At 54.2% G+C, this 23,376-nt stretch overlaps 9 protein-coding genes across 9 annotated transcripts; 4 read left to right on the forward strand and 5 right to left on the reverse strand.

The window, feature by feature from the left end:
* Positions 1–806: 806 nt before the first annotated feature.
* BDZ83DRAFT_752352 (uncharacterized protein) lies at positions 807–2,036 on the reverse strand (the record flags this gene model as incomplete). Its single annotated transcript, XM_060514188.1, has 4 exons — positions 807–1,022; positions 1,101–1,586; positions 1,651–1,963; positions 2,026–2,036. 4 exons carry the CDS (start codon positions 2,034–2,036, stop codon positions 807–809), a joined length of 1,026 nt encoding a protein of 341 aa, XP_060364831.1.
* A 2,167-nt stretch (positions 2,037–4,203) lies between these two features.
* On the forward strand, positions 4,204–5,331 carry BDZ83DRAFT_577858 (uncharacterized protein; the record flags this gene model as incomplete). The annotated part of the gene is made up of 4 exons (XM_060505065.1): positions 4,204–4,255; positions 4,309–4,465; positions 4,533–5,214; positions 5,266–5,331. The coding sequence occupies 4 exons, from the start codon at positions 4,204–4,206 to the stop codon at positions 5,329–5,331; spliced, it is 957 nt and encodes a 318-aa protein (XP_060364832.1).
* A 530-nt stretch (positions 5,332–5,861) lies between these two features.
* On the reverse strand, positions 5,862–7,163 carry BDZ83DRAFT_577919 (batten's disease protein Cln3; the record flags this gene model as incomplete). The annotated part of the gene is made up of 2 exons (XM_060505074.1): positions 5,862–7,000; positions 7,082–7,163. 2 exons carry the CDS (start codon positions 7,161–7,163, stop codon positions 5,862–5,864), a joined length of 1,221 nt encoding a protein of 406 aa, XP_060364833.1.
* A 710-nt stretch (positions 7,164–7,873) lies between these two features.
* Positions 7,874–9,581, forward strand: BDZ83DRAFT_621897 (uncharacterized protein). The gene has a single exon (XM_060508295.1). The coding sequence runs from the start codon at positions 8,030–8,032 to the stop codon at positions 9,512–9,514; it is 1,485 nt and encodes a 494-aa protein (XP_060364834.1). The 5' UTR covers positions 7,874–8,029; the 3' UTR covers positions 9,515–9,581.
* Positions 9,582–10,975: 1,394 nt separating this feature from the next.
* Positions 10,976–12,499, forward strand: BDZ83DRAFT_578051 (uncharacterized protein; the record flags this gene model as incomplete). The annotated part of the gene is made up of 1 exon (XM_060505081.1): positions 10,976–12,499. A coding segment is annotated over one exon (1,524 nt), but the record flags the coding sequence as incomplete, so codon positions are not given.
* A 274-nt stretch (positions 12,500–12,773) lies between these two features.
* On the reverse strand, positions 12,774–14,617 carry BDZ83DRAFT_327737 (uncharacterized protein). The gene is made up of 3 exons (XM_060502398.1): positions 14,255–14,617; positions 14,013–14,062; positions 12,774–13,856 (listed from the first exon to the last, which is right to left on the reverse strand). The coding sequence occupies exons 1-3, from the start codon at positions 14,327–14,329 to the stop codon at positions 12,905–12,907; spliced, it is 1,077 nt and encodes a 358-aa protein (XP_060364836.1). The 5' UTR covers positions 14,330–14,617; the 3' UTR covers positions 12,774–12,904.
* Positions 14,618–15,264: 647 nt separating this feature from the next.
* On the reverse strand, positions 15,265–16,939 carry BDZ83DRAFT_327759 (kinase-like domain-containing protein). Its single transcript, XM_060502399.1, has 2 exons — positions 16,570–16,939; positions 15,265–16,506 (listed from the first exon to the last, which is right to left on the reverse strand). The coding sequence occupies exons 1-2, from the start codon at positions 16,753–16,755 to the stop codon at positions 15,424–15,426; spliced, it is 1,269 nt and encodes a 422-aa protein (XP_060364837.1). The 5' UTR covers positions 16,756–16,939; the 3' UTR covers positions 15,265–15,423.
* A 1,651-nt stretch (positions 16,940–18,590) lies between these two features.
* Positions 18,591–19,791, reverse strand: BDZ83DRAFT_741213 (peptidyl-tRNA hydrolase domain-containing protein; the record flags this gene model as incomplete). Its single annotated transcript, XM_060513085.1, has 3 exons — positions 19,064–19,791; positions 18,727–18,987; positions 18,591–18,672 (listed from the first exon to the last, which is right to left on the reverse strand). Exons 1-3 carry the CDS (start codon positions 19,294–19,296, stop codon positions 18,591–18,593), a joined length of 576 nt encoding a protein of 191 aa, XP_060364838.1. The 5' UTR covers positions 19,297–19,791.
* An 854-nt stretch (positions 19,792–20,645) lies between these two features.
* Positions 20,646–23,337, forward strand: BDZ83DRAFT_719718 (uncharacterized protein; the record flags this gene model as incomplete). Its single annotated transcript, XM_060512207.1, has 3 exons — positions 20,646–21,846; positions 21,901–22,080; positions 22,133–23,337. The coding sequence occupies 3 exons, from the start codon at positions 20,646–20,648 to the stop codon at positions 23,335–23,337; spliced, it is 2,586 nt and encodes an 861-aa protein (XP_060364839.1).
* Between the last annotated feature and the right edge of the window lie 39 nt (positions 23,338–23,376).

Genomic DNA, 23,376 nt, shown 5'->3' on the forward strand with positions numbered 1-23,376 from the left:
GCCCGAACTCCGAAGAGGGGTGACCGGGGCCGGTTCTTTCGGGCCCCGGGATGGAGGTGGGGATCAGTGCGCCGGACGCTCCCGGGTGGTGTGGGACCGTGTTCCCGTTGAACATTGGACGGACTGGGACCGGGGCTGCGGGGGGCAGCTTGGCCCGGCAGTATTCGAGAAGGCCACGAATCGACAGTGATCAAATCTGGAAAGCTTCCGCTGTGAAAGAAGAAGTTTGCTACGGGCCCGCAGACAAAAGGCTGAATGGACATGGTCACTTGGTGGTTGAATCCGATTTCCTATCCCACATGTCCGTTCAGCTATTTGACTGCTGGTTCGTGACAAACCTTTCCATTTACAGCGGAAGCACTCACTGGCTTGTTCACGTCACGACGCCGAACCCTTTTCTGGGGCGGAGTTTCGGAGTCCGGCTGCTTGGAGGTTGGTCTGCTGACGGCCCGGCACGGTCGTGGATATCAGATGGTTCAAGCAGGATACTCAGGTACGGTTGCTTGTCGTCTGAAGTCGCGAGCGAGTGGACGGAAGGTTACGGCCAAGTGAAAGCCGGATTCACAGCACCACGTTTATGATCACGGGGAAGCAAACGAAGTAATGAAATAAAGAGTAATGAGGTTCTCTCGCATTATTAGATCTTTAACATTATGAGGTCATGAGCATCGTGAAAAATTTCATCCTCCCCTTTCCAACCATGGGCCTTCCATGGCCTACTGTTCCGTGATTTCCCATCCGATGCTGTACAATGACCCCAAATTCCCGGGATCCGATTCCGTCGTGGTCCCGCCACGAACGCCTCTTTAAGCTCTCAGCTCGGTATCCCGCCGGTACGTCCACGAGTGGGCGTCCGAGTACACGGGCTTATACCCCAACACGCCCTCGACGAGCGAGAGGATAATGGTGGGCGTAAGGATGAAGGCGCCGCCGTACTTGTGCTCTGAGACGAGCACCAGACGGTCGATGCTCGCGCCCATGCCGAAGGCGCACTGGTGCAGCTTTACCTCGACGGCGGGAGGCTGTTTTCAATGTCAGCAACTGGAGGTTCATTCTTTTGTGAAGAGACTTTTTTTTTTTTTCAAGAGAGAGGTTCTTACCTTGCTGCTGATCTGATGATTCGTCCTCCTCCACTTCTTGAAATAATCCGCCAAAAACTTGAGCGTCGCGCTGTGGCTGCCCTGGATCTCAATCTCGTGCGCGCCGCGGCTGTACACAATGAGGTGGTACGGCGCCTTCTGCAACAGCTCGTCCGGGCGCGGGAGGGCGTCCGCCTTGGGCATGAAGTCTGCCTGCGGTCCGCGCGATGCCGTCGAGCTGATGGAGGCGCGCTGACGGAGATGACCTGTTCCGCCAACAGAAAGACGGTTCAGACGGGCGTCCATTTCCAGGTCGGCCCAGTCTTCTGTCGGAGAGGCGGAGTAGGGGGGCAGTTGCTTGTGGTGGTCGGCGAAGCAGTCCTTGATCTCGGATTTGAAGAGGGGGTGGAGGTCCATGGGGGTTATGAGTTGGAGTTTGGGGAGGGTGATGAGGAAGCCGCCTCGGTCGTCGGACCAGGCTGTTGAGGCTTGTTCATCGCTGGCGACCTATTTGCGGGTTAGTATCACAGAGTACAAAATAACATGTTAAAGGACAATAGGGGCCACTCACTTCGACAAAGAGTCGCAACCTCGACCAGGTCAGTCTCAGCTTGTCCAGCAGAGTGTCGGTCCACTCCTCATTCTTGTCGTCCTCGAGCAGTTCCGTCGCGGCGCGGCACCATGCTTCGACGGTGCCGGCGACGGCGGCCGCGAAGTCGGTCTTGTCTGCGTACTCTGCGTCAAGCTGGGTGAGGAGGATCTGCCAGTCCGGGGTGACGTCTACGTCGAGGCCGAGGACGTCTCGGAGGGCCTTGAGGGCTTGCTGGAGGTAGCTGTCTTCCTTGGTCCAGTGGTCACGGATTGCAACCTTTACTTTGAGGGGTCTGAGTGTGTTAGTCGCTGATACACATGTGATGTGAGATTTATGAGTATGAGGGGCACTTACAGAGTTGTCATGCCAGGCGTAAATATGTTTTGGGTAGTCAGTTTCTTGGTGTTTGAATCTGAGTGTCAGATGAATGGGATGATGATGATGATGATGAGTGAGAAACAAGTGATCTCTCTTTCCTCTTTCCCGTCGTTATAAGGGGAGTCATCCGGTGGTTGATATTCACCTTCCCAAGCAGCACGAGTGGAGCCGCGATGCAACTAGACGCATCAGTCGATAATCCACCCTGGCCACTTCAACACACTTTCTGCCTCTCCCCCCGGCGCCGCCAAGATCGGGCGCCAAGAGGTGCCCGGCAGGACGGTGGCATGCAGCTGGGCATGTGGCGTCACACTCATCCCAGGCCGTGCAAAAAGGCAACAAGGGGGGAGGCGGAGTACCTTTTCCACGTCAATCATGCCATATGGGACTTATGGAAAAAGAAGAAATGAAAATGAAAATGACACAATGCACGTGTACGGTGTAGTCGGGGGGGTTGTAACTTGTTGATCTGGGTTTCGAGAGAATACGACGTTGCGGAAACCTTGGTTGGGTAAAGTGCGTTCCTGTAAGCTCCGAAAAGAGAAGCGAAAACCAAGCGCTGCATCTGTACACCTCATAGCTTACGGGCGGTACGGAGCCTTCGTTCAGAAATTACTAACAAACTATCCCTACCTACCTTTACTGTGCAGCAATTAAACCAGGCTACCACTTAACGGTGCAGTTAGTCTGGTCCGGGGCACGACGGCTGGATCTGCAATGGGTGGGACGCATCAGGTCAGATGATGAGCTGATGGTTCAGCGCGGGTCCCCATAAGCGGCCACCCGCGTGAACATGCCATAGCCCAGCGGTTCCATCGGCCGGCCGGCACGCCGCGCAAACACACACAACCCATCAATGATCCATCAATCCAAGTGACAACAAGCAGAGTTTAGGACCTACATCTGAGCCTCTCAGGGGTGTGTGAGGTTAGGTGTCAATGACCAAGGCACGTGCCGGGTTGCAGCGGTCTTGTTAACACGACATCCCTGCGATAAGAGTCTCGACTCTCGACAACTCATCTACGGTCAGACTCATACAGACGGTGAGAGAAAGAAAAGGAACACCAAGACCGGGAAAGGAGACAACAATAGTACCACGGTGTCACGGCCAATGGTCCGGTCCGAAGAAGAATTGTCGGAGACAGACGGACGGACACCAGGGATGATGATGTCACGCTTGTTCAACTACCTTTGCATCTCATTCTAGTGTATGTATGATCTCTCCGGCGCGTTGGCGGCCTCCTTCTCACCCGACAAATGTTCCCGCCCGCGCCCGCAGCTCCCGGGTCCGCAGACATAGTTCAACACTTTAATTAAGAGACGGGCGCCGGTTTCGAGTAGGTGCCGCCGCTCCTACGTTGGATTACCAATTTACCATCTCCGTACACTGCCACAGCCCTCATAGTGGCACTCAAAACTCCGCAGTGATGCGTAGCTGCAGTGCCGAGCGACATTTGGTAAGCCGATCGATTATCGATGTTTTGCACCCTTACGAATTACGACATGCGAGACTCGTCTCATGGGTAATGGACTCATGGAGGCGCCCGTTGATCGACATGTCACCCCGCAATTCCCCTCACTGCTCAGTGAACCCATCTTTACCATCTTTACCATCTTAACCGACGTTGGGTTACTTAGGTAAGCTAGCGCCCCTGAACAGTGAATCCCTGAATGACTGCCTGAGCTGTTGCGCGATGCGCCACCACCAAAACTCGACGAACCTCATTCACTCATATCCACAACATTCAACATGAGGAGAGAAGAAGCGACGAGGCTAGGCAGATGCCAAAGAATAACCTCCACATCCTCCACATCCTCCACACCCGTTGGCCGTTTCTGTTTAGCCTCGTCAGGCTGAATACTTAGTCGCGACTTAAACCCTGTGATTGAGCGCGACTAGTGGCCGTTGGCGGGCCAAGAACCAATAGTGAGGCTGTTTTCATCCTTCATGAGGAGGAGCTGAGAAAGGAGGCTCACAACTGAGGGGGGAAAGCGAGACACTTGTTCGGATGACTCAAGCTAGGCTTCAAGAGTTGGAAATAATGGGATGAGAAGGATAAAAGGCTGGTGTTCAGACTACTACTCACGTTAGATGAATTTGACATCATCAATCTCAAGAGAACTTCACTTTCTATACTTGTCTGATCAATCGCCATGTCTCGCTTGCCTCCTGCCGAAAAGCTCCCTCTCGCATTGCGGAAGAACAGTATGTAACAATGCCGCAAAATCAAATTCTCGCAGTTACTGACCATCGTCAAGTCCGCGATGATTGGGAGAACAAGAAAGAAGACCTCCAGAAGCAGCTCTCTGACGTCCTCGGCGCCGAGTGGACGCTCAAGGACATCAACCCTAACGCGCTTTACCCTTACGCCCAAGACGGTTACGCCAAAGAGTCCTTAGGAAGCTGTATCGAACAGTAAGATCTAGACGCTCATGCGTGAAACAGCGAAAGAGCATTCAAAGTCTCTAACAATCAAAACCAGATACGTATCTGAGGCAATCTACAACCTCAAGTCCTTCGCTGAACGATACGGCGAAGACGGCAAGTCCGAGCTCAACTCAATCTGCCACGCCCGCTCCCTCGCCATCGACCTCGACGACCGCCCCAAGGGCGAGCGCGTCTCCTACTGCGGCGTCCTCGTCAAGGAGGGTGGCGTGCTAGCGATCGTCTTCTCCGAGGGGAATCTGGGCACCAACATCAGCTCCGCCGTTGAGACTCAGGGTCTCCTGGCCGCCCTCAACGCTGCGCCGGCGGCCCCGGGGTCCGTTGCGGTGATGAGTTTCGCCGCGCGCAATGCCGTGAGGCAGGACTATGATCCGCAGATTGAGGAGACCAGGATGTCGTTGGCGGATATGCTCGAGAGGCCTGATATTGCGCTATGTCCCAACTTTGAGACGAACTTTGAAAAGATGAAGGCCGCGGCGGCAACGAAGGGGAGCGAGGTGAGGAGTGATTGGGAGGCGAACTTTGGTCTGTTTACGAGGATGTACTTTGAGGGGCTTAGGTCTCAGATGAGGTATCAAAAGTTTGATGATGATGATATGTTGAGGGAGGGGTTTAATGAGGCTGCTGAGAAGGGGCAGATTCACTTCCGAATTGTGGACAAGATGGCGTATGCGACATATGGGGAGGTTGTGTTGGAGGATGGGCTTATTTGTCTTCAGGTATGGCTCGTCGACTTTACGGTTGAGATCCTTGCTAACCAGTTTTACCAGACCCAAGCGCATAACTTTGGGACGAATGTCGATTACGCGGCAGAGAAGCTCTTGGACCAGCTCTAGGTGGGTGTTCGTATGTGCTCAAGTTGAGCCCACGAGGCCGGGGATATTTGTGAAGTTCAGACTCAGCATTTGCACTTCTTACCACATATCATGTCAAACGCAGCCAACTCGAGCTCCACAAGGGTGAGACCAAGGTTGCTAGTATATGGTAGAGCCGCTAACAGACGGGTTCTCCAACAAGATGACGCCGATCACCGAGGCAATTAAATAGACAACAGAACAATCTATTGCTCAGAACAACCTTCGTCCCTACCTCTTTTATGACTTCTATCACTACCTCTATTATTGCCTCTATCACCACCTCTATCACTCACTCTATCGCTCCCTCTGTCCCTCGCTCTATTCCTCCCCTTACCACTACCTCTACCTATAGTATCATTCTCTACTTCTCGGAGTGTATTCTATGAGTAATATACTCGAAGAATTGGGCACTTGAGATAATGACAAGGATAGTAGTAAAGATGGAAGGGAGAAAGCTATCAATGATGGATTCATCATCGGACTATTGTGTCACCCACTTAGATACCTATCTACCGGTCTCTACGGCACCACCGTCTGCCATCGGCAAGCGAGCGACACATTGCCGTCTCGAGCAAGGCACCCACTACGCCACCAACGAGCGCACCTCCCGCATCGCCAACAGTAACAAACCCTAGACTGACCTCCCGAACAACCGTATCCCTCCCTTCTCCGACCAGCCTTGCCAAAACATTCACATATACAGATCCAGCCGCCAGACCAATCAAGAAGACCAAGAAAAAAGCGAGGTGCGTTGAGACAAGGAACACGGCGTTGAAGAAGGCAACCACCGTCCAGACGCATAGAGCCGTCAGATGCAGTTTGAAGTTTCGCGCCGGGAGAAGCCTGAGCAAAGACCGTCCGATCCAGACTCCTAGCTTCAGAGCCATGCTGTATGTCGCGTAGAAATGGGCGAATGTATCAAATATCGTGCCATCGAGCGGCCTAGCGAGGCCGTATTGTGAGAAAGATATCGCTGCGGATGCCATAAAGAGAGGCAGCATCTCCGAGCGGATGAGATTGCGGAGCATCTCAAACCTGTTTCGGTCGCGATTCGAACCGTCGATCCCGCCGTGCCACGAGAAGGATTGCCCTTCTTCAGCACTGGCATCCTCACGTTGCTTCGCTCGCGCGTCACTCTTCGTACCCCTTTTCGAGACTCGTTGAGGCAGTATGACAAAGTGAGACACCACAAGTAGAGCCACAGCATAGTAGACATACGTCGTGGCGCTGCGAAGAAGTTTCCCGGCACCGTACGTCAGAACGAACGGCCACACGGCGTTCTCGAGTACCCCCGCGCCGGTGCCGAAGCCCCACCCCGCTAGTCCCGGAAGCCCGGCTTGCCCGATCATTCCGAGACAGGAAACCTCCATTACTGCCGATGCAGTAGATGCAACCACCGTTGTCGCAATGCGTACTGGCGGAGGCACGTTCGGCGGCGTGTCATCTGCAATTCGCTTGAGAACAACCCATACCGCCGCGACAAGGAGTGGTCGGATTCGGCATGGTATGCGGTGAATGATGAACGGGAGGGTTAGCTTAGTGAGGAGGACCGGCGCGACTTCGATGAGAATGACGATGTGGTGCGGGTACGGGATAATGAGGTAGTTTGAGGCATGGATGAGGGACGGTAGGATTGTGTTGGCTAAGCCTGCGGTTCGTGTGAGTTCATGCCCCATTGTGGTTGCAGTAAAGTGCTTTCTGCCCGTCATCAATTAAAGAGTAAACTCACCTATCAAGGCAAAAGCCAAAAATGTCCGAAATTCGTCAAAAGACCAGGCGGTCCGGGCCGTGGTCTTACTTTTCGACGCCATCGCGAAAGCGAGGCCTTGGGGTATCTCTAAGGTTCACGACATCCTGCAACCGCGAACCGAGACATGGGGGTTTCTCTCTAAAGAAGTATAAAGAAGAAAGACTGCCGCAGCCTTATCCGACATCAATTAAGGGATTAAAATCGTCGCTGAGTACTCCGTATGTAGAGGAATCAATGAAGGAGCTGCTCGGCATCCACGTGTTAGTGCTAGGAGAGCCAAACACGCACGCATGGGTGGGTTTTCCGGAACCCGGTCCGGACGAATCGAAACCACCACGTGGGATGAACCCGGCAATTGATAGGGAACTATGGTCCCGCGTCGGACCCGTCGATCCACATCACCGCAACGGCAGTACGCAGCTATGCCGGCCGATTGTCATCTAATCTGGCGTCGTCAGCTCTAATTTCTTATTGTGATGCTTGGCAGAGTGACGCGTTGAATCAGACATTAATTTGAGAACCAGAACGCGCCGCAGGCGGCAAGGCGACTCTCCCGTCTATCATCGTCTTTCTCTGCGAACGTGATGATACCCGGAATGGCGCCAAGTATGGTTCCATGGCATCGGTGGTCGAAATCAAAGATTGAGACGCAAAGCAGCATGTGGGATGGCGAAGCTCAACACCGCCGTCAAAGCCCGGCTGCAAGGTCAGGTCAATATTGTGCTGCTACTGTGAAGTTCATACTACCTGTCATCATCTTCATGAGCGTCTTTGGCTTTGTCTTGACGAACTTTGTAAAGCCCACCGTTCTCTTTCGCTCCTATGGTACTACTAACATGATCTTCATAGTTTCCTGCAGAGTTTAGACACTTCATCCATGGCAGTAACACAGAAAGAAGAATCACAGGATCAGTCTTAGAAAACCTCATGAGCTCAGCCCATGTTGACAAAGGGGGCTCACGCCGACTGCGACTCTTCATGCCTGCCGACGGACCAAACATCAACCTCTGCAAGACGGTCATGTCTGCCGTGGCGCTAGGCTATCCCATGCCCACACTTCTAAATTGGGACGGGGAGTTCAACAGGCCCGACTGGCACTTTGCCGGTTCCCACATTGCGAAGCTCGAGTCGCTTCTGGCGGTCATTGATGCGCTTTACGAAAAGAATGACGGGGACGATGTTAATGAGAACGACCTCATTCTCCTCGTGGATGCCTACGATATCTGGTTTCAACTTCCGCCATCCGTCTTGATCGAGCGCTTCCATCAACTGAATCGCAAAGCCAACATCCGAGTGCAGAAGGAATGGGAGGAAAGTGGCCTGAAGAGCGGGTTCCCCATTAGTCCCCCGACGCAAAATATCATCGTCACCACGGCCAAGGACTGCCAGCCTGACTGGGAGTCAGGATCCGATCCGAGGTACGACTACTGGCCAGACTCGCCTCTACCGCGAGACTTTTACGGCGAGAAGACTGACCAAGTGCTTCCTTACGTCTTTGACTCGGCGAGGAAGTACAAAAAGATCCGACCGCGCTGCGTCAATAGTGGAATGATCATGGGAACCATCGGATCATTACGGGGCGCGCTGCGCAAGAGCAAAGAGAAGATTGAGAAAGCCGCCGTTAGCGGGCGGCAGCTCTGGAGCGACCAGGCACTCTTTGCAGAGGTTATTGGAGACCAGGAAGTTCATCGCCATTGGGTCCGGGGTCTCTCTTCAACGTGGAATGGCTTTGTTTCTCAAGAGAATCTGGGGAGCATGCCGAAGGAGGTGCGGAGGATCGCGAATGCGGCGCTGGCTGGCGAAAAATTTGAATTCGGAATCGGGCTGGATTATGAATTTGCCACGATCCCGCCTACCTGCTCCTCCGAAGACGATGGGTACTTTGTGAATCTTGACGATGCCGAGGCCATCAAGAGGGAGTCTGAAAAGGCTGGAGTCCCGGGCGAGGTGAGGGTACAGGACATCCCAGAGGAATTAAGGGACGCATCTCGGCCTCTGCCTGGGTATAGCTGGGGTAACGTCTCGCTCTACACCGACTTCTTCTTTGGTACCGCGCCAGTGGGCATACATCACAACGCCTACATCTTTGGGCTGAAGAAGTGGCGGCTGGAGAACTGGTGGAGCCTGACGTGGTTTTACCCTCACCTGCGCGATCTCGTGGTCCAGGCTCTCGATGCGAACCGGAAGTTGATGCCCCTAGCGAGACTTCTCACTCGTAGTGACAGCGGAAACGAGATGGTCTACTGGGCGGCGGAGGAAGAGGTCAATGGAAAGAAGAGCCTTAGGGTATACGACGGCTCGAAAAAGCCGGGGGATTTTTCCTTTATTGGTTGGGAAGGAATATGTCAAAAAGGAGATGAGAAGTGGCATAATGTGTTGTTTGGAGATGGAAAGGGGCCGCTGGAGGTCTGATGTATGTATTGAAGAAGCGTAATGTGTCAAATTGGTGTTGGCGGGGTAAAGCCCTCACTTTTTCGAACCCGTCTTTCGGCTAGCGGTTCATCTTGTGATGCTTTTTTTGCGTTTGACTGGACATCTCGTCATCGATCTTTGCCGTAGACCTTCCCATATATACCTGCTTGAATATGTGGGAGCTTACTCTGTCTGACCTTCATTTTGCATCACCGTGTCAGCATGTCATAGCAATCTCATGTTCTTTTAGATGCTTTCTCGCCTTGCTACTATGTGCTGGATTACTAGACCGCCTGGCCATAATTAATATCGTTCTATCTGGAGCCGAGAAATGACGCATCGTATTGGACTGTCTTACATTGGACTGAGCCAACTCCCATCGTAGCGATGGTGAGGGTCTACTGGATCGCTCCCCCTATTGAGCCCTGGCAGTCCCGGCGGCCTACGGTTCATTTTCTGGACAAGGTCGTGTTTCTCAGATTGAATCAACCTAGGCAAGCTGTAGGATGGCTATGAACCGCCACGATAGTCCGCCGGAGCATCCGTCTGCAGAGTCATCACGAGGAAGACCAGTATCGTGCCTGATCCAAGCGAAGGAAGGTCAAGAATACTTCAAAGTCGCAATGGCCTACCCACTGACTACGTGAGCTTTGGGGAGAATGAAGTCCCAGAGACATTGAACACTACACCGTACCAAGCTGGAAGGTCCATATACTCCAAGCCATCGACGGTGATCATCAAAGCATGAAGCTATGTTGATGGAAAAAAGAGGTCGATTTAAAGGCCTCGTTCTCGCATCGCCGAGCATGTAGACAATATTCGGGACAACCGGTAATGAATGCAATCCAACTTCAACACACAATGACGGATACTGCCAGTGATCATCCAATCGGGACTGCAAGCGAACATCAAACAGCATACAGCGCAATGGAAAGAGACCCGCGTATATGATCCAGTTGAATGGACGGCGCATACCTGAAATGGGCATGTTGTCGTATTTGAAGTTGCCTCATTGGCTGTTCCGCGGTTTCTTGGCTGTGAACAAGCCCCCATAATGCAACGATACTTGTGGGAATACTCGGATCCGAATATCCTAGGGGGAGGCGGCGCAATATGCCTGTGCTTGGATGCTTGCTTGAACGGCAATGCTGCAGACCATGGCAGATCATCTCGTAGTAGTGATGAGGCTCTATGTCGTTGTCGATTTGTATAAATAAACTACATCTCTCTGCCGATGAAATGCCTCTTTTCTCAACAGCCAAGGACAACGGTCACTCACTCAAGATTCCTCCCTGTCCTGTTTCTCCTAATCACATCTTAACCTCTTTTCAACTCCCAAACCCGGAAGTTTGAGGTCGCTAGTCTCAGAATGAAGCAAGTCAACATCTTCACCACGGCCATGGTGGCCTGCATGGCTCAGCTCGTCGTAAGTTTACTCCTCCCTCACTCACTACACCCGCAACATCTCATCTCACCTCCCTCGCTTCAAAGGCCTCAGCAGACACCATCGCAGACTCCCAAAACGTCACGGCTCCAGATTTCATCGGCACCGCAGCCACCTCTCAACCCCTCCGCCCAAAGGAACGCTTCTCCCCCGACGCCCTCCACGCCCACATTGACGGCGGCAACACCCGAAGCGACGACTACATGGGCCCCCTCGGCATTTCCTCCGTCGCCTTCTCGGCCGCCGTGCAAACAGGCTACATGTTCTGGGAGAACAGCACAAGCCTCCTCGTCGCAATGGAATGCGTCTCCGCTCAGGCGCCCATCGGCTTCTGCCTCGCGGCGCTGAACCCAGAGACCATGGACATCCTGGTGCAATGGACCGCTCCCGAGGGACGCACAGCCATCTCGAATTACTGGCAAGTCATCGACAACCACGTCGTCATGTCCACCCTCGAAGGCTTCATCATGGAGATCCAGCGCCTCGGCACCGGCGCCTCAACGACCTTCACCCAGGTCCGCGAGGTCGACGTCTCGTCCCGTCTCCCGTCTGGATCCATAATTGCCATGGCGGGGTACACGGACGACGAGAACCTCTGGTTCGTGGCCACGCCCGCGCCCCTCGTCGGGCTTGAGGGGACAAATACCACCACCGTAGGCTACGTCCAGCCCGACGGTACAATCTTCAGCACGTCCCTGCGAAACCAAATCGTCGAGAACGGTATGGCCGTCAACGGGAAGAATATCTACGTCGTCACGGGCCCCGCCGGCTCCGAAGACCACGCCGACGCCCGTGGCCACTTTTACGCCTTCCAAGCGGATACCGCCAAAGGAGGCGGCGTGGTAGCGGCCTGGAACGAGACGTACCTCGCCGGCAGCGGCATCAAGCCAGGCGGCCTCTCCCGCGGCTCCGGCGCGACGCCGAGCCTCCTCGGACAGAAATACGTCGCCATCACAGACAACGCCGACTCGCAAATCAACCTCAACGTCTACCGCCAGGCGTCCGCTATGACCGAAGGACAAGAATCGAGCTTCGTCTGCTCCGTCCCGCTCTTCGAGCCCGGCGCGAGCCTCAACGAGGCATCTCTGACAACGCACTTTGACGGCACGACGTACAGCGCCATGATCCCCAACTGCTACAACTCCCCCTCCTTCCTCGATGTCAGCGAAGATGATGTCAACGGCAGCTATAACAACCTCACGCAGGTTGCTCCCGGCGTGGCCCGCGTGCGGGTTAATGCGGACGAGAGCTGCGAGCTGGTGTGGGATTTGCCTATTGTGGCGACCATGGTGACGCTGTCGACGAGCAACGGAATCTTGTACGCGTACACGCAGGTCCGGGAGCTCGCTGTGGGCGGGGAGTATGTGTGGTACATTGCGGCATTTGATTATGCCTCTGGCCAGGAAATTTGGCGCAAGAGGGTTGGTGCTGGTGGTGTGTTTAATCCTGGGCCGTCGCATATCCAGCTTGGTGCGAATGGAAGGATTTATGAGGGTGTTGTTGGTGGTGTTGCGTGGGTTGAGGATTCCCCTTCTCTTTAGTTGGGGTTTCTCATTGCCGGTGTTTCTGGTGAGAGAAGCTACTTGGCATTATGAGTTGCTGTTCTGATACGGTAGTGAGGTTCTCGAGAGGGACAGAGCTATGGGAGTGGAAGGTGCTAGATTCCACTCACATGAGAGTTAGATCGCTTACTGTCCCATTAATATAACTCCTTCACCACTACTTCTGCTCCTGCAAGCGGTTAGAATCATCTCTAAAGGAATGCTGTGAGGTTGTACTTACATGAGTCTAGCAAAGATTGGCAGCAACCTTGTGACGATCCTGAATATAGGCTCGAGTAAAAAGGCTAACCACCCTAGCTTATGTGGAAGCAGAGACAATACCACTTTCCCCATCACCTTATTCATAGAGTCTCTATAAAAGACAGGAAACCAATTGCTAACTTCTCAACCCTCAGTCCACTTAAACTCCTCAATAGCCCACGCCATCTTCGGCCACCACTCCCTCGGCAAGACCCCCATCACCCCATCAAACTCCTTCTCCGCCGCACCCTGCGCCCACCACAGATGAGTCGCCCTCCTCAACAGCATAAAAAAGTACCCCACGATAGCCAACGTCCTCGGATCCTCCGCCTCTAGTAACTCGACAAGCCGCGGCGGGACATGCGCCGGGAACCGCAGGAGATCACGCTGCAGAGCCGACCCCTGGATCTTATCGAGGCTGTCGACGGCGATACGATACGCTTTCGCCGTCTCTGGATCCGTCTCGTCTTCGTTGAGGTCTTCTAGCAGGAAGTCGAACGTTCCTGGCCTTGCTGGCCCCAATGTTTCGTTTTGCTGCGACGAGGTCTGTCGTTCCGGTTTATAGAGGTGACCTATCCTGCTATTACGGATCCCGGGCAGAGCGACCTTTAACAGCGCATTGACGTTGCGAAATGGCGTAAACCAGTGATGCGGGACTCGATATCCCGTCTCCGCTCCCGGTCCGCCGCCGCTGCTGTCAAGAAACGACTGGTTCGCGCTGGTGTGGAACATGATAATGGTACACGTCGCCATAACAACAGGGGCATTCTGCGCGTTGATACCCTCGCGCACAATCAGTCTCGAATGCGCCTCTATAGCCCTCGCCATATACGCATGCGAGGCCTCCGACACGGCTACTGCGTAAGTGTTACTACCGTTGCCGCTGCTGTCATCCGACGCCGAGGACCTTCGGAGGTGAAACGCCGCAAACCCGATAACAGCGTCCATGAGAGTACTATCCGTCACGGCGAGGTCCGTAATCCAACTCGACCAGCTCTGTTGGTCAGTCGAGGGGTACGCGGCCGTCATATCCAGGTAATGACGGAAGAAGCGCGCCTTGAGGCCGTCGGTCATGGTGTCTACTAGTACCGGGGGGCTGCTGGGCCGTATGAGGGTCAGGAACGTTACTGATAATGCTGTGGACGAGGACGACGCAGACGAGGACGATGATGACGATAGTATGAATGGTGGCGCTGGCGGACAAGAAGTGGGTTTCAGACTGAAGCGGGATTGCAAATCGATAAAATCACACCGTAGGTTTGCCTTTGTGCAGCCTCCACAGGCGGGCTGGACCTCATCGCACTTTTGTGTATGGTCAGTACTTGTACTTGCGTATAAGGTAGGTAGGCATGGAAGAAGGTAAGGTATGCAGTATCAAGTGAGAACCATGTCCCGTAATACCTCCCGCACCCGGGACGGGGTCGTAGGTCGTAGGTCGCGGAACATGGTGGTCCACGTTCGCCGTAGGGTCGGGCCGCCTCGTTCAGAGCTCACCTTGATTCGCCGCGTCTTGCAGCGCCTGCAGCCGAGTCTCGACTTGTGATGGGCTCGTCTGATTCTCTCCGTCATTACGACCGGGTAAGATGTATAGTGGATCTTACTTCGGGTGCTTGCAGTAGGTATCGGATCTAGAATCCTTCTGGAAAATACAAGATACACTCCGCGTAAGGGCTAGCAAGCAAGAAAAAGAACGTGGCCGCTGAGATGTGACAGTGAGGGAGGAGAGTCTGTGGAGAGATGGGAGAGCAGAAGGGGGCTCGTCGCTCAGATGCCGGCACGCTGCGTCGATGCTTAGACCCAGTTCCGGCCAATGAGAGGCACCGGAATACGGTCTTGGATAGATCTTGGGTCTAGTAGCGACATCCCGTCTCAATCAAACTCTATCCCTACCGCCGATCTATACATACCTGCCTGACTTTACGTATATGTAAATGACTTTCATGTCAGGCCTTACTGTGGCTTGGTGATCATAAGTAAGCCAGACATGTCCATTATTCATCTCGGGGCTGCTCTCTCTTTTGCCGCTCATTCTTACTCCAGTGCGTGTACCTGAAGCTGTGAGATCATCCAACATACCTATCAAGAAGCTCCTCATCAGCTTTTTGTCGTACGCAAGTGGCTGTCTCACTGAACATATCTGAAATATCACATCTTGCGAGGTTCTGCTTCCTTCATATCGTTCCCATTAAAGTAGGCCGTGTGTCCGGGATCCTGTTCTCGATATATGCCTATAGGAAGTCGCCTGCACATCAAAACGTAAAGAAAAGTAAAGGGGTGGTTCCGCGAATCAGCCACCAATCCGTTGTGTGTGTATATCGTCCAATGACGGAGCCAGTCCGCGGACATCAACCCGAGGTATCTTGTTTTCCTGCCATTTCTCCCATCATCCAATTCTTCGTCTCCAAGCTCACATTCTTCTCATAGAGCCATATGCTGTCAGACACAATGCGATCCGACCAAGGATCTGACCGCTTTGCTGCACGAGCGCCTCGCATGTTGGCGAACAGACCTTTAAGAGTCTCTTTGCGCAGACAGTTGAGTCCCGAAGGAGCGTGAGATCCACCAAGGGAATCCATTGACGCTGTAAGGAGACTCATGTCTGCATCACGCTCTTCCTTGTGGGGTGCCGTAATTTTCACACATGGTACCGCATTACGACGAGGCTATCGCCGCAATGCTGGACCACTCCACAGTCCTTTGCTCGTCTCCACGACCTTGTTCTGCTCACTGCCTGGCCGCAAACTTGCTGGGACACTGCTGGGTGCCGGGCCTGCATCGGACATGACCACATCATGCTGGCTGTCGGCCTCGGGTTGCGTTCCATAGCCTGAGTCCTTGTGGGCTCCATTGCCGAGGCTGATGGCGCTATCGTCCTTCCTTGCGTTTTGCTGGGTCTTGTGTGCGGCAGCGCCACGTCCAGGCTCTTTCGACTTGGCCCCATCCATCAGATTGCTCTGGCCCTCACGAAGCTTGTTGATGGCACGAACAGTGTCAATTGCAGCATGCAGCGTCCTACGAGCATTGAAGTTCTTCTTGACAGTGGGCAGTAAGTTCTGGCCTTCGCCCTCGCCATTGTTGAGGTAGCCGGCAACGAAGGGATGTTGCAGGGCTTCATGCGCCGTCATGCGCTTGTTCGGGTCAATGGTGAGGCAGCGACGGATGAAATCCTTGGCGTGGTCGGAAACACCCCGCCAGTAGTCGAAGGGGGTAAAGCTGTAGTCGGCGTTCAAGATGGCTTGCATCTCCTCGAAATCGCTATCGCGGTCAAATGGCGTGTAACCGCACAGAAGGAAGTAGGTGATGACACCGAGCGCCCATACATCTACAGGCTTGCCGTGACCAATCTTCTTGAAGATCTCAGGGGCCATGTAGCCAGGGGTACCGCATGTCGTGGTCAGCACGTGGAACTGCTCCTCATCCATAATGCGGCTCAGTCCGAAATCGGCAATGAGAAGATCTGCGTTGTCTTCTGGTGTACGGAACAGGAGGTTCTCGGGCTTCAGATCGCGGTGGACGATGCCGTGGTCGTGCAGGTAAGCAACGGCAGAGAGCGTCGCCCGGATAAGATCTGCAGCATCGGATTCGTAGTATGAGCCTTTGCGGCAGATGCGGTCGAAGAGCTCGCCGCCGAGAGCCAGGTCGGTCACGAGGTAGAGGTTGTTCATCGTCTCAAAGTAGTCGACAAGTGTCAGGATGTTCTGGTGGCCCATGGAGACCTTTTTCAGCACTGCGATTTCATTGCGGACCTGTGAGAGGGGTTGTGTCAGTTTCTTGGTCAACGATGCAGAAGAAGGCAGTCGAAGGCGTACCATGTGCTCTCGGCCGGCCATCAATCGCTTGTTGATGACTTTTGCGGCATAGTAGCGACCGGTGTCGATGTGAACGCACTCCTTGACGACGGAGTAGGAACCAGCACCAAGCGTCTTGCCGACCTTGTACCTGCAGGGCTGGACCTGAGGTGACGGAGATGCTCCGTTGGCACCGTTGGAAGCCATTGCTGCGGCCAACAGACAATGTGATGAGTATGCTGGAGGGGCGAAAGAATCGAGGCCACGAGCGTCGCCCAACGATCGAAGAGGGTCAGGCGATGGCTCGGGAGATAAAGGTCGGTCGGGGTTGCGGTCGCGAGATCAAAGGTGTTGGCGGGGTAAGCAGATGGCGAAGATCGGTCGGCGGTTTTTTGGGGGCGGTTAGCCTCACTCGACGAAGCTAGGACCGATATTACGGTTTGGTTCGACAATGGTAGGGCGAATGAGACGAGCAGCGAAACTGTCTTGAAAAAGATTTTGTCTCTGTATCCAAGTCGCAGGAGAAGGCAAATCGAGGCTCGAGGTGGAAGTTTGAATAATCTGGCCAAGATTGCTCAAAGGAGCGAGCAGCTGACAAAGTGGGCACGGCAGGTGTTTGGCTGGATTATTGGGCTGATTTGATGATCGACGGTCCCCGGTCGTGTTGACTGCCCCTTGGGAGGGTCTCGCGGGGCCAATGTGAATTGGATGCAAGGATCAAATCGGCACACAGCAGATAGATGAAGGGGGTGATGTGCTGTCACTATGACGCTATGACGCAGATCAAAGTTGACGGGCGTCGAGCACGCGATATTTGGTGGAAAGAAGAGACGGTGTTGGGAGAATTCGGAAACCAAAAACGACGATGGGAGGAAGTGGGAGTGAAGAGAAAGAAAAGGATTCGAGGTTGCGGAGATACATAGACTGGATGGGAATGGAAGAGACGAACAAGTGGACCACACGCCGCTACACCAAAGATACTGGACATGTATGGGCACTAGGGGCACTTTAGCATCTTAGCACCACATGCGCCAGGTCGTTCAGCTCGAGACATAAGGGACCCTCACTCTCTCTCGAACATGGAGGGTCCCGCAACTTGGAGACAGCTCACTGACAATATTCCCAGCACAGGAGCTTCGGCTCTCGTTCTGACCACTAATCGTCTGAGGATCGCTCTCCGCTCTGTCGAGGAATCCCCCCTTGGACCCCTTCATACGTGTATTTCTTTCCAAGACAATTTATTGTTGATAATGAAGCGACCCATTCAGGATGGGGTGCTATGAGAGCCTAGACGGATGCTGACGGCCTGACGAGGCGGCCCGGGCCCAGCCATGAGAACTGGGGTCCCCACCCCAGCTGGCAACTGCTCGGTGGGTGCGTTCTAGTTTCTATTTGGTACATGCTCAAGACGGCCCCCAACCAGTCCGTCAGCTGCTCGTCTTCATATCACATTTCCTCTCGGTAGGTATACCAGCCTTATTCAAGTCCTAGTATAAGATTATGGGAAAGCTCCCGGGTGATCTGAGGCTGAACTGCAAACGGTTCAGGGAGCTGACGGGAGCAGCCACCACCACTCTTTGATCTGCTTCTGAGCGAGTCTTCCATCTAATATTTACATCTTCGTATGAAAAACGTACACATATCCGTACATCTACTCATTTCTAACACAGCCTACGCAGGTTTCTCTGCCGTCTTGAATATTAAGCATTCAGTCCTTGGCACATGCTCTTGAAATGCCGTTTTCTGAGTCAAAGTTCAGGGTCCAGGCCTGAACCCCTCTTGTTTGCCAGCCGGCCGTTCTTTGGTGCTTGGCCAGCTCTGGACCCTACCCCACCAATGTCTTCTCTACTCCGTACTTCGACCGGCTGGCTGCCTGGTGTTTGCATGTTTCGGTTCCGCCAACTTTGTTAGCTGGGCAGAAAAAGCAGCTGGGCGAGCTTGGTGCCACGACTCAGCAACACCCGCTAGGTCAGACCCCATCATCCCCTTTTCTTGCCGGACCGAAAATCAGGTGTTGGCACTCTGGACATTTCCTAACCTGCTCAGTCGAAAGAACGTCGATTCTGCTTCTTGGTGCTCATTTGTTTCTTCTGCCTCAGTCGTCCCTCGTTGAATGATTTTGCTCTACATGCCTTGTTAGCTCCTTCAGGTGCATTGGTGTATGAAAAGACAACTCACATCTCAGCATGCTTCTTCTTCTTGTCAGAACTTGTTTCGCCAGGGACTGTCTCTTGATATATCCTCTTGATCTCGTCGATAAGCTTTTGCTGGTTTTCCTCCGAGTTGGCATCTCTCTGGCGGTGCGTCTGAGCTTGGAATGTCAGGGAGTCAGATCTAGCTGTGTAGTATTTTGATGCCCTGATGCCTTGGTGTAACAATTTGGGCAAGACTGGTAAGATGTCCTTGATAGGCCAAACAGTGACTGCTTTGCTCTCCGTTCTATCATGATATTAGCAAAAGTGTAGACCGAAGATCAGAAACGCCAGAATAACCAGCGTATATGCGAAGGGCCTACTTGTTGACATGCTGACCGCCCGGACCGCTGGAGCGAGCATAGGTTGTTTGCCCCTTGGGGAGTTGACTGCCATTAAAGGACTTATGCCATGATCTTGCCTTTTCTAGCTCTTCAGGATCAAAATCTGCTTCAAATGCCTGGAAGCGAGCCTGGCGAACAGGCTGCAGGGGTCGGATCAAAGGGCTTCCAAATGTTGGACGGACAGATCGATATAGACTTGTCGCAAACTTCATTGTGGCGGTTAAGTTGATCAAAGGAAGGCGTCAAATTGATCAAGGCAGAAGTTCAGACAAAGAGCCATCTGATTGGCGAAAGACACGAGAGAATAGACTGAATTTTGAATGTTAAGGTAGGTAATTCTTCGATGAAATGTTCGGTCTGCATCAGACAGTAGTCATCATCATTAATCGATAGACCAAGTGCGTGGATCTGGACTTTTCCTGAGTGGTGATGTACCGTGTTTTGGAGGTGAGAAACTGTAGACTAGACACGGTATCCGAATCCGGCTAAGCGCGACCAAGCTGCCAGATAAAGCTAGCGTCGGGCTGTGGGCTTCCAACCGTTTTTCCCACGGTGACATTGGTCAGGCCTCATTCCGTCCAGCGCGATCGGCCAGCCTTGCGGAGAGCAGAGCTTTGGCAGCGGGTGAGATGGCACCTTACCGGAACGTTGTTTCCCTCCACCTGCAGTCCTTCACAGTTCACACAGCGATTTTTTTCGACTTTTTCTCCCACGCGGCCCTCCAGGCTCCACCACGTCGTTCGTACCTGAGCTTTTTAACCTTTTTTTCCTTCCACCGCACATACTTTCACGCGACACCGCCGCAGCTGCCACCAACCACATCTCGGTGCTCATGGCCTCAAGGTTCAACGTTCCTCCTGCATCCTCTCTCACCTCGCCTTTCTCCTGCTGCTGAATCGACACCCCTCCGACCTCTCCAGCACCAAAAGAAATTAAGCTCCCGTCGCAGAGATTTCTGATTCCTCCGAATCGACTCTCCCATCTACTGTCACAACCTTCAAAGGCTTTCTGCGCTCCCGCCGCACCCACTCACCCATTCATACCTTACTCCGTACTCATACCGCCGCCCACCCCCATCGGAGATTCCCCCGTGCCTGCAGCCTCTTTTCTTTTGCGCCTGCTTCCTTCCTTCCATTCCCACCCCGCCTTCCTGCCACTCTGGGTACCTATCTGCTCTTACCCTCTCGTTCGGGTCCCCAAACCAACCAACCCAGCCGTGCTTGCCTTGCCTCGCGCTTGCCTTGGCCCCTAAATACATGACGGCATCGCTGCGGCTCGACTGAATTTGCTGAAAACAAGGCGCCCGGTTGCCTCGTTTGTCGCTTCCACTCCATTGACATAAAGCCCATTCTTTAACCCATATCCGCCCACAAGCTTGTCTCGTCAACCTCACACAAGCTTCTTCTGCCTGTTTCGCGCAAGCCTTGCCAGCGTCGACATCAGCAAGCTTCCACAGCTGTCGTCGCATCGCCCACTCGCATCTTCAGGTCACTATCAACAGCAGTACTACTACTACTTCTTATCACCGCCAACCAGTGCGCCAACAAGTCCAATAGCTTGAATGCCCGAACCGGAGGCCACCCCCGAGTTCCAGGCTACTGCTGCCGACCTCTCGCCCTACTGCCCATCTCCTCTCCACTCCGCCGCTCCAGCCGTTGTACCTGCTCTCCAGGATACTGCTGATATCCTTGATGCAATGACCGCCCACACTAATGGAGTCGCTCAAGGCGACCTAGACGCACCAATTTCGACCGAACCGTATGCGCAAGCTGCCACAGACATCGCGGACGCCGAAGACGACGTCGACAGTCTGGACGATGCCTACGGCGAGGAAGAGGAGACACACACGGACAAGGTTCAGGAACAGCAGGTGGAGCCAGATGCCGGCGAGGATGATTATCTCAAGATCTTCGACTCTCCTCCCCGGGACGCGGATGAAGATGGCGCGGAAGAGGATGATGTATCAAAGGCAGCAGAATCCATTCAAAATTCCGCCGCTCCTGATTCTTTGAAAAGCCCTTCGCAAGTGGCCCCCTCCACCGTCGCTACCGCTGATTCCTCGTCGGCCACTGCTACTGCTGCAGAACACTCAGCCAAATCCGCGCCTTCCCAACCAGCTGCCGCCCACCCAGGAGCTGATTCAAGCGCGCCTCATTCGACTGCCAACGGCGCCTCCTTCAACGCACGCAATGACAATGCTTCCGAGGATGACCCCGCTGTTGATATCTCTCGCCTTGTTGCTGAGATGACAGGCCAGGCGAGCGAGTCCAGCAACAACCAATCTCCCACTGGCTCTACTCAGAACCATGATGCTCAGCCATCGTCCAACTTGACCTCGTCTGCGTCTGCCACTCTTCCTCCCAGACCTCCGTTGCCCCAGCAAGCGGCTCCCACATATCCATCTGAAGACTATCGAGGCTTCCCTCAGACCGCTGCTTCTCATGTCTCTCCCAACATGATTGCTCCGCCCACGCCAGGTCAACCATCTACTTACGTAGCTACGGGTGCTCCCGGTGCCCCTGGTACCGCATCCGACATCTATGGCAGCCTCCCACCTCCACCCGCCAACGGTTTGAACGCGGCCATGCCCATTACTTCGATGAACGCGCCTCCCTATCCCACTCCTGGCGGCTACCCCGCCGGCCAGACGGACGATACTGCTGACCGCCAGAAGCTTTGGGACACCTTCGTAAACGACGAGCGCCGTTACATGGCTGATGCCAAATGGGATAAATTCCCCGATGGCTCACGCATCTTCATTGGTTCGCGCTCTCTCTCATCAGGCAGACCCGACGGCGCCATTGACTTCTTTTCAGGCAACCTGTCGAGCGAACGCGTTTCCAAGCGGGATGTCTTTGATATCTTTCACAGATACGGCCGTCTCGCCCAGATCTCACTCAAGTCCGCCTATGGCTTCGTTCAGTACCACAACCTCGAAGATGCCCAAGCTGCCATGGACAACCTGCAGGGCAGCGAAATCAAAGGCCGCAAGATTCGTAAGTGCTCTTGAATAACATGCGCCGAGAGCACTGTACTCACTTTTACTAGATTTGGAAATCTCGCGAGCCCAGAAAAAGAAGGACGGCAACGAGAGAAACCGGTCGCCAGACCGTGGCGGTCGTGGAGGCCGACAGTCAGGACGTCAAGATCGCCATGACGGAGCCAACTCGCACCATGATAACCGTCGTAACCGTGATGATTACAGGCCGGGACGTAACAGCCCTCCCCGACGTGGTCATGGCCGTGAGGATAGTCACGGTCGAGATCGTTACCAGCAGGACTCTCATGAACGCTCCCGTGGTCGTTCGCGGTCCCCTCAGGGATATGGCCGCCACAACGATGGATACCGCCGGCGTAGCCCCAGCCCGCCGGCGGCCTATGGTCGTCCTTCTGCAGCTGACGACCGCCTCGACATTCCTCGTCGCTATGGCAATCAGGTTCCTGACGTTCAATTCTTACTCCTCCAGGATCTTAGCCGCGACTTCATTACCTGGGTTCAACGCGGTTTCACCGATCGAGGCCTGAAGGTAGACGTCATGTTCCTCCACCCAAGCTTCCCTCGTGAGGCTATTGTTCAACGCCAGGTCATCGAAGGCGTACACGCTATTGTCGATCTCGACATACAGGCACAGAACATGGGTAAGATCCCGCTCCGAGTCTTCGACCGCTCCGGAGGCGTTAGCGCCCGATACGACGACTACCGAGACATCGACCCGCCGATCGCGGCAGAGCTCGTCCTCCGGGCCAAGTCACAAGCTGTGCCGGCGGCACCTTATCAGAATGCCCCGCCTCCCCAGCCTCAGTACCCGGGATACGGACAGCCTTATGGAGGGCAGCCCGTACCTCCCCAGGCACCTGCTTATCACGGAGGCCAGGGGCCGCCACGTGGGCCTCCTGTCCAACAACCCCAACCACCGGCTGGAGTGCCAGCCGACCTCGCCAGCATGATGAGTGGTATCGACAATGCGACCTTGCAACGATTGTTGGTTAGTTTGAACCCCCAGGGTGGACCGGCGGCTGTCAACAATGCTGCCGGGGCTGCCAACGCTCAGCTGCAAGCCCTTATGGGCGGTCTTCAGCAAGCGCCGCCTGCGGCACCAACGCAGCCTGCCTCGTACGGCGGACAGGCCTTTGCTCCGAATGGCGCGCCACCCTCCAATGGCCCGAACGGCCACCCTCCTGCAACTGGCACCGGTGATTCCGCAGTCCAAGTTCAGAATATTATGGCACAGCTGGCCAGGTATCGGCAGTAAGGTGTGCGATATGGGAGCTCATTTCACTGGCGCTTGATG

The sequence above is a fragment of the Colletotrichum acutatum genome, assembly GCF_030867785.1.
Source record: "Colletotrichum acutatum strain CBS 112980 chromosome Unknown BDZ83scaffold_48, whole genome shotgun sequence".
In the NCBI taxonomy this organism is placed as follows: domain Eukaryota; kingdom Fungi; phylum Ascomycota; class Sordariomycetes; order Glomerellales; family Glomerellaceae; genus Colletotrichum; species Colletotrichum acutatum.

Coding starts and splice junctions, on each gene's coding strand:
- BDZ83DRAFT_327737 (XM_060502398.1), bottom strand. CDS start 14,329: ATGACGGAGAGAATCAGACGAGCCCATCACAAGTCGAGACTCGGCTGC. Junction 14,063..14,254: donor GCAAGACGCGGCGAATCAAG/GTGAGCTCTGAA, acceptor CATACACAAAAG/TGCGATGAGGTCCAGCCCGC. Junction 13,857..14,012: donor TGCACAAAGGCAAACCTACG/GTGTGATTTTAT, acceptor ACGGCCCAGCAG/CCCCCCGGTACTAGTAGACA.
- BDZ83DRAFT_327759 (XM_060502399.1), bottom strand. CDS start 16,755: ATGGCTTCCAACGGTGCCAACGGAGCATCTCCGTCACCTCAGGTCCAG. Junction 16,507..16,569: donor TGGCCGGCCGAGAGCACATG/GTACGCCTTCGA, acceptor CCCCTCTCACAG/GTCCGCAATGAAATCGCAGT.
- BDZ83DRAFT_621897 (XM_060508295.1), top strand. CDS start 8,030: ATGAGCTCAGCCCATGTTGACAAAGGGGGCTCACGCCGACTGCGACTC.